Raw genomic sequence first — 9,280 nt, 5'->3', positions numbered from 1 at the left:
AGAATAGAAAATACCTTCTTTTTGGAATCACGATTCATCAATTTCCAAATCATAAACCTTTTGTGTAAGGCCTGTAAATTGTTAAATGGTGATAATAGTGATGACTTCTTGTATCTAGCGCCTCTAATGGGCACTTACAACGATTGCACTTCAATGTCTCACAGCTCAACGTTCTTAATTGGGCTGCATTTTAATCAGAAGTTATTTTCTATTAAGCCCACCGCAAACTTTACGTTCTGACTACGATCCGATTTTGGGAGAATTTACAATGGCATTTAATGTGAACATCCGAACTTGTAAAAAACTTAATGATTAAGGATCTAAATAGTAGAATGATTAGTATAGCGCTGAAGCCTGGAACCCACACACCTTCTGGTGTTGCCGAAGATCTGGAAAGGGTACAGAAAACACTGGCTCATTACCAGATTACTCAGATACCGCCCAACAAATGACTTTTCGGTACCCTCTCTTCAAATTTTTTTTAATCACTCATGTGTGAAATATGAATCATATGAGTTGCATCAAATGAAAAAGGATCTAAGCTTTTCAAACATGTGTCATTTATTAATTATGATTGTGATTAAGTTATGATAAAACATCGATAATTCTCGGTTTCGTTTTTTCCGGGACGCACTGTATAGAAATGTTACAACTTTCTTGCGTGCACCTTCACCTGCTGTCACAACACATCCCATCCCAAAATAGCCTGGAAAAGCTGCTTCAGGGATTACCTTAAACCAAGTAAAGTTCAAAGGATATCGAGCTTCATTTTGGAAAGGAAAAGATATATCGGCTCAGAATCGAAGTCGGACGTGAGACAGGTAGTAGTGCGATCGTTTACAATTTTAAGCTGATTCTGAGTAGAAGGCTCAAATGCACTAAAATTCCGATTGTTGGAATTCATTTCATTATTTAGGAAATATACACGGACGATGATGTTTGTTTAGCTACACTTAATATCAAATACAATTGCCATTTCTTCGAAAATTGGATCGTTGGAGGATCGTATAGGGTGTGACGTGCTGTAATATTTTAGAGCAACGCACCAAAAGTGAGGAATTTACACCATAAGAGGGACTTGGTAACATTGTTCAGATAAGAGAAAATAGTGTCATTAAAGGTAGTGACCTCAATGATAGAAGTATAATTAAAGACAATCTGAACGTTTGAGTAAAAACAGATCATGATTAATGATAAGAATTGGGAAAAATGAACTGATCGATTCCTTAATTCTCCCAACTATATTATTACAATTTAATTACATTTTAGGTGAACGAAAATCATCACAAAGCAATGCATTGACTCCATATACCATTCCAGACATTTAAATATTAATAATGATAATAATAATATTTAGTATTAAAAGCCTGTCTTATGTCTTATTATCTTGGAAAAACGGTTGGGAGAATTTACTGTAAGAAGGTGTCGCACAGTGACGCCTTCAAAGAAAACCATAAATATATTTGGGGTTTGGGAATTTTTTTCAGGATTTTTGGCATGTTAGTACAGTAGAAGGAACATAATAAGTAATATTTCTTTGAAAACTTTGCATTTTTTTCATCAATCTTTAACCATGTAACCGAGTAAATTTACAAGGGAAGTCTACCCTGATATCAACTTGCTTTAATAAAAAGTAGAAAAAGAAAGAAACGAATTAGATAAATTTTAGCAATATCCGGTATATATATAACATTGAAAAGTTATTAATATTCTTAGTTGTCATCACTGAAATACAAAGTGGCAACACTTTGACGTATCTTTGCAGCATTGTAGGAATTTCTTTCTACTGAGTACCCATTTACCTCACCTGGGTGGAGTGTGGCAATTGCATGTACATTAATGTCTCGATATTAAGACGTCTAAGGTAAATGTATATATAACCATTTTCTTTAGAGAAAATATGAATTTCTGAAGTTTTTTGAATACGTGGGAAATGGGACGGGAGCTCGCAAGATACGTCGCATAGTTGCCAATTCGTGTTTGATTAATCACAACTTCAAATATTCATACCTTTCTTATTTTCAAACAGTTACGCTGCTAAAACCTTTACGCACCTGTTTCTCTCATTTTTTGGTTCTATTAAAATCAACGTTATATCTGGTTGGAAGTCCCCTTTAAATACTGAGCAATAATGCTCCTTATAAGGAAAGTTTTTGAGTTTGGAATGGTTAACCTTCGAATTCAAGAACTATCATAATATTGAACATTCGGAAATACGTCCGTCATTGCACTGTCTTTGTTATTACACTCCCAGGTTCTTTCATTACCAAAGACGGAACGATGGCACCTAAACGACAGGAACATACTGGTAAACCATGTTTTGTTTTGTTCATGCTGATTGCTATGCTCTACTTCGCTGCTCCTGAAAACATTGATATCTGCAGAGACTGCTCATGTTTTGGTGCATTACAACACGTATCCTGCAAAGGGGTGTTCCGGGTAGGGGCTCAGCTAAAACACACTTTTGAAGATGTAGCCTTCCGTGGCCTCGATCTTAATGTACCACATTCGAAATTATCACCTGATCTTTTCCAGAATCGGACAGGCATCATCTATCTCGATTTAAGGGAAAACGGTTTCAAGTTTATCGATGATTGGCTGTTTACGATCCTCCGCCAGGTGAAATACCTTACTCTATCCCACAATGCCCTCACAGCCATTCCCGTGTTTCACAATCTCACGTCACTACAACAACTCTACTTGAGGTTCAACAATATTCGCAGCATTGGTAGTAACCTGAAGGCCCATGCTCCAAAACTCAATGGGCTCATGCTGGATCACAACAAGATCACATTTATCCAAGGCGATCAGTTTCCAGAGAAACTACAAACCCTCGGCCTGAGCTTTAACAGAATTACGTCCATCGACAGGGGCTCACTCTCGGGTCTCCTGCAGTTAAAGAGAGTAGATCATACAAGTAACCTGATCTCGCAGATATCGAGCGGTTCTTTCTTGTTGCCTGGTTTAGAAACTGTGATCCTAAATGAGAACAGGATCCGTGAAATCTTCAGGGATGCCTTCAATCCAGAGCTTGACAACATATATCTCAACAACAACATACTTTCTGAACTTGGTAACATCAGCGGCATCCCTTCATTAAAAGGTTTGTTTGTCTCGTATCAGAGTGAGGTCATCAAACTGCAGGAAATCCCACTTCTCGAAAATCTCACAGAACTGACAATTACTGTGGAAAGTTCTCCCGATCTTGCCGATGGGATAGCTAGAACACTGACCAAGATGCCTAGGATGCAGATTCTTTCAGTTGTCGAAGGGAAAATGGATGAAGTTACTATGAAAAGCCATACACACCTTCGCGTTGTAAACTTCAACTCGTGCTCTATAAAGGATATCCACAATTTAACCCTACTACCTATGCTGTCCTCCATATCAGCAAACGATAACCTGATGACATCCATTTCCCGTATTTCTGGACTAAGTAACCTGGTAAATGTTGATTTAAACAAGAATCTAATTGTCAAAATATCAGCTTCCGATCTTGCAAATTTACCTAGTTTGGAAACAATTAGTTTGTCAAGCAATGAAATAGCATTTATATCAGGACGGTTCGATGCTCAAAATCTTCAATCGATCAACCTGTCGAAAAATAAAATTCATAGTATTTCAGCTCTAGCTTTTTTCAATCTGCGTAGAATACTTGATATCACTATAAGCTACAACCCAATGAAGAACAAGAATCCAATCGAATTTATCCGACCACTGACGAATCTCCAGTTAAGCTACGCAAAACTAACAAGAGTAGATAGCGACTCATTCAGAGGATTGCAGTCTTTGTGCTTTTTCGACCTGACTAGCAACCTGATATCCGAAATATTTGGTATTACTTATCTTCCCAGCTTGGAAACCCTGATTTTGGATGACAATCCACTCATTTTTATTTCGCCCAACATATTGCAGTCCCTTCCTCATCTCTTCACACTGTCTCTAAAAAAACACTTGCTGGCTTTTCCAATAGTGCACGGAGTGTTCCCTGAAATGCATTTAATTATCCTGAGTGGAAACCATCTTAAAAGAATCCCACGTCAGATATCTAATAATTTTCCAAATCTAAGGTCTCTTTATCTGTCGAACAACAGCATCGATAGGTTTGAACTCGACGCCTTTACCATTTTTAACAATCTTATCCATTTATCAATGGATAGAAACCGTATATCATACTATGAAACGAATACAACAAAGAATATTTCATTACAAAATCTTTCAATCGGATCAAGGCATACAGAGTTCATTTCTAATGGAATGCATGATGTCTTGACGAACAGTTTTCATTTTGCTGTGTACGGGTCGTCTTTACTGAATGTTTCTGCTAGAGTTCTTTGCGGACACCATGCTCAGTTTGTCCTAATCCATGGGGGGATGATTCAGGATGTGGCCGATACGTGTCCACCTTTATCACTAAACACGATAAACTCATTGGAGCTTAAACATGTAGTTATTATTCCATCTTCGTTCTATACTTCACTCACCCAGACCACGGTAGCAGTATACTTTATCAACATATCGATTGTAGAAGAATACAATGGTAACAGGAAAAGAGTGTACCACACACAGTTGAGATATCTTCAATATCAAAAGTCCGGTCTTGTTGAACTTCCTCAAGTCTTTGCTCCCTTGATGATCAGCTTGGATGTCTCTGGCAATCTGTTGGAAGAACTTAAACTGAAGGACTTAACCAAGCTATATCCTATGTTATATACCCTTGATCTCTCAAACAATCGCATCAGGGTTCTCTCCAGTTGCGATGTGAGCGGCGTATCACATCCTCTGAAGGTCCTGGGGGGTGTTTCACAAAGATCTTAAGCCAAAGTTAACTCTAAGTTGGACTTAAATATTATGGAAAGCCATTTGTAGCCTTACAAAAATATATATTCAATATAAAAAATTCAAGTATTTTAGACTTTTCATAAATTTCACATCAAGAACATAAAATCTCCTTGATAATAGAAAATATGAATGATTTGAATAGACATTTAATGACTTCCAAAATAACTTTTACAAAAATGTTTTCAAAGATGCTAACGGCTTTCCATACTTATAGAGAGAAGTTCAACTTAATTAGGATCTTTGTGAAACACCCCCCAGATCCTCAAAGGCAACAACCTTTGGTTGTTCTCTGCCTGGAGGTGTGGAAATGGTTACAAGATCCTGACAAATCTCTTAACACTGAACCTGGATGACAACAGGCTATCATATTTGGAACGTGAAATCATCCCTAGGTCCTCCTCCGATCAAGCGCCTTTCAGGACATTCGTAAGTGCGGGAGACAGCACACTAATCTGTGACTGCCACCAGCGTTGGTTAGTGAAAGTGGAGGACAGTATCAGCTTTGTTAATACCAAGTGCTCTGCACCAGAGGGACATGCTGGCAAACGTCTGTCGGACCTACTGAAAGATGGTTTCCCTTGTCCGTTGTCTGTGTCGGAAGAGCAAGCCTGTGCAATATCGAACACCTCGGAGATTTTAGTTCAGTGTCCCGCTGCATCTTATCCGAGACTCTGTCAGTGGACCATTCGATGGCGGATATAGAAATAGTAGCCGGATCACTGTGGCTAAAATTAGATTCCAGGCGTCTTTACGTTGATGAAGAAGAGATCACTATTTCTCTAACTTGTCGCGCCATCAGTGAAGGGGAAACGCTTGACATCACTGTCCTCGTCCATATCGAGCTCATCAACGGCGACGAGACAGGCGAATACTCTGACCTGTCGGTTCAGTGTTACCCGAGTGTGAAAGATGGCAGCGGCAAGATCTTTCAGTTGACCTCTGAAAATACTGATGATATTGGTCCGACGGAAAACCTGACCGGTTTGGCATTGGGAGATGCAAAGAGCTGCCATCAGTCAGCTGATGGCACTGTAATCGCAGTTATGGTCGGAATTACTTGTTTCGTACATTATTTGTTAAGATGACTGATCATAACCGTTCCTAAAGTAAGATGAAGTATTGTCACGTGATATAACGAGTAATGTAGAAAGCAGCAACAGTGTAAGTGTAAATGCATTGACCGAATTTTCAGCTTTCATCCCAGAACCAATTTACTTCTCTAATAAAAAATATTTGAAATTGAATTTTAATTTTTAAGTTATCAACAACCACACGTCACAATAATGACTGTATATGAACAATCTTACAATGCAAAAAATAATATTGATATGTAGATAAAACAGAAGAGTAATGTTGATTGAACAGTACTGGTTTTAAAACGATATTTATACATAGATTTGCATACTTTTGAATGTACAAAAGATATACGCGTAAGTATGTGAGTCACTTATCTGTATGAGAAGTTGTAAATAGTAACTAAAGGTTAGCACAAGTGCTAATCGAGCCCAGCTCCATTCTTTGGCAAGATTTATAATCTATATATAAATATACAGTGCGTCCCAAAAAGATCGAAACCAAGAATTATCAATGTTTTATCATAACTTAATCACAATTAAAATTAATAAATGACACATATCTGTAAAGCTTAGATCCTCCTCTTTCATTTGGTGCAACTCATATGATGCATATTTCACGCATGAGCGATGAGCGATTAAAACAATTTGAAGAGAGGAAACCAAAAAGTCATTTGGCGGGCGGTATCTGAATTTCAAAAAGAAAATCAGATTTCTAGAAAGTTCAATTTCTGCCCTTTCATATGACACCTCAAAAAAAAGTTCTGTTTGTTTAAAGTAATGCTTGCATTTCCATAATTTGATTGAACGAGTTCATTTTCACTGGCTGCCTGCCGTAGCAACAAACATAGTTGACAAAAGACTTAACTCTGTTTTGTTGACGAACAGCCATGCACAAAGAAGACGAAAGACTTGATGCATGGCTTATCGTCAACGAAACGGAGTTAAGTCTTTTTTCAACTCTGTTTGCTGCTTCCCGCACCGAAGTCAGAAAGACAAGTCTTTCTGTCGACTCTTTCGAAGCAAAATTTAAAAATCAAAAATTCAAATACAATGTATCATCAATTTCCTGCTAGCCACAATAATGCAACTGCAAACAACTATATCAAGGAGTTTAATTGCATAAAACATATAGGCCCGAATTCACAAAGCAAGGTTTGAGCTCAGACCAAAGTTTGAGGTCAAACCTCCTTTTGTTTCGCCAAACCTCCTTTTGTTCTTTACAAACCAGGTTTGTAAAAAACGCGTAAAACGCGTCATATGACGTACGAAAACCAAGGTTTGTCGACAAACCTCCTTTGTGAATTCGGGCCATACAGTTTCTAGAGAATCGGGAAGCGCCAACAAGATGAAGAGTATAAAAGAGAGATACACACATATAGGGAAACAAAATTAAAAAGGGAGAGATAGAAAGAGAGAGAGAGAGGGGGAAGGAGTGAAAGAGGGAGAGAAAGAGAAAAAGAAAGAAAGGGAGCAAGAGAGGGCGAAATAGGAAGAGACAGAGAGTTGAGAAAAAGATATATATATATATATATACATATATATATATATATACAATTAGAGCGAGAGAGTGAGAGAGAGAGAGAAAGCGAAAACACACACACACCTAGAGGGAGGGGATGTATAAGTATGTGTGATCTTATGTGTATTTAGGTGCGTGACAGAGGGATCTACGGATCAAGTAAGATTACAAGTAATATCCCTTCTCACTTCACTTTGAGCTTTAATTTGGCTTTGGAAATGCCCAACTGCGTAATCCATGATGCAAATAAGAAATATTGCAATGTTTTTCGTCCAAAAAAATCATTTAGATTACACATCTAAGAGGTAGTATAAAGTAGGGAAGGGATGCATAGGCTTGCGGCCGTATGTTTATTTAGGTGCGCGAGAGAGAAGGATACGGATCGGATAAAGCAAGATTATAAATATTCTCCCTTCTTACTATCTCACTGAGCGGCGAATGCTTGCGAACGTAGCGAATTTGGGGTTTCGCCAGAGTTTGTAAAATGTTGTAAAAGTTTGCAAGAAAGATCGCAAACAGTTTTCTTTGTTGTAAACAGTTTTTCTTGTCGCAAAGAAATTTTGAACATGTTCAAAATTTCTTTGCGAATTTATTTTTCCGCAAACAGTTACAGGCGTTTGCAAAACAGTCGTTAGCGTCTGCAAAACAGTCGTAAGCCTTTGCAAACGGTTGTTAAACGGTTTTGCTCTTTGTTTTCGTCAGTTCTCTGTGTTCCGCCAAAGCTAGCGACCACGTTACCATATGGTTCCTTTATAAAATCGACCCATTGAGTACCAGTAGTTAGCAAAAGGTCTCAAACGTTCACAAATAGTGGCAAAGGATTGGCAAATAGTTGTCGCTAACATTAAACATTTTTTTTACAGTCGCTAATAGTCGCCAACTGCCTTTCGCAAACACTTTCGGAGACATTCGCTCAAATGTTGCTAATTGTCGCTTAACGTCACTTAATGTCGCTGATTTTCGCCAACATTCGTCAGAAATGTTGGCGAATCCAAATTTGCAACGTTCGCAAGCATTCGCTGCTCAGTGAGATAGGCCCTTTAGAGCTTTAATTTATATTGCAAGACCTTTCGTCGAAAAAATCGTTTAGATTTCACATCTATGAGGTAACACATTTTGGATGAAAAAATGAATATATAGTAGAACAGTAAGTGGAATCGATAAGTTGATGGATTATATCATACTCAGTTGAGTCGCTTCAAACAAGTATTTCATATTTTCCAGCGATCCTTACGATATAAAAATTGATCATATTAATAAGATAGTTCTACAAAATGAGATACCCCATAATGTAGAGTCTAAGCCTCTAATCGGTCAAAACTACTGGCATGAAATGCGCTACTGACTGCTGGGCAGTAAAACGAAAAATATTGACCGGAAAGAGGCGATGGGGGGACGCAATTTTGCAGTGTGCATAATATGGGATCCCTCTTGACAGGCGTGTAGCCCCCTCCCCACCGCCCCCATCAAAAAAAGCACAGGAATAACAACAACAAAAAGAGATGGAAAAGTGGGGGAAAGAGAGAATTTTTGTCGGTAAAAGGAGAAAGAAAAACAAATTAAAGAGAATTAAACAACGATAGAAGAGAGGTGCGAGAGCATGAGGAATTGCGTTCCTTTTACAAGAATAATGATATAACAACCAGGGGCGTCGCTGAATGGGGGCGGGGTGTGGGGTGCGACACCCCCACCTGTCAGGATATTGACGGTAAAATTGATCTGCTGTCTGGAAAAAGGAGAAAAGGGGGAGGGAAAATGAGAGGGAAAGGGAAAGAAAAGAAAACAAGAAAAGGAAAAGAAATGTAAGAAAGGAAAGAGAAGAGAAGAGAAGAGAAGAAAGAGA

At 38.3% G+C, this 9,280-nt stretch overlaps 1 protein-coding gene across 1 annotated transcript; it reads left to right on the top strand.

Annotated features, from left to right (window-relative positions):
• Positions 1 to 2,280: 2,280 nt before the first annotated feature.
• LOC100888158 (chondroadherin-like) lies at positions 2,281 to 5,544 on the top strand. Its single transcript, XM_003730560.1, has 3 exons — positions 2,281 to 3,239; positions 4,641 to 4,788; positions 5,101 to 5,544. The coding sequence occupies exons 1-3, from the start codon at positions 2,281 to 2,283 to the stop codon at positions 5,542 to 5,544; spliced, it is 1,551 nt and encodes a 516-aa protein (XP_003730608.1).
• The last annotated feature ends 3,736 nt before the right edge of the window (positions 5,545 to 9,280 follow it).

Source organism: Strongylocentrotus purpuratus, unplaced genomic scaffold, assembly GCF_000002235.5.
Source record: "Strongylocentrotus purpuratus isolate Spur 01 unplaced genomic scaffold, Spur_5.0 spur5_scaffold_19, whole genome shotgun sequence".
Lineage (NCBI taxonomy): Eukaryota > Metazoa > Echinodermata > Echinoidea > Camarodonta > Strongylocentrotidae > Strongylocentrotus > Strongylocentrotus purpuratus.
The sequence above is the reverse complement of the archived record's forward strand: the minus strand, read 5'-3'. Positions and strand labels throughout refer to the sequence as shown.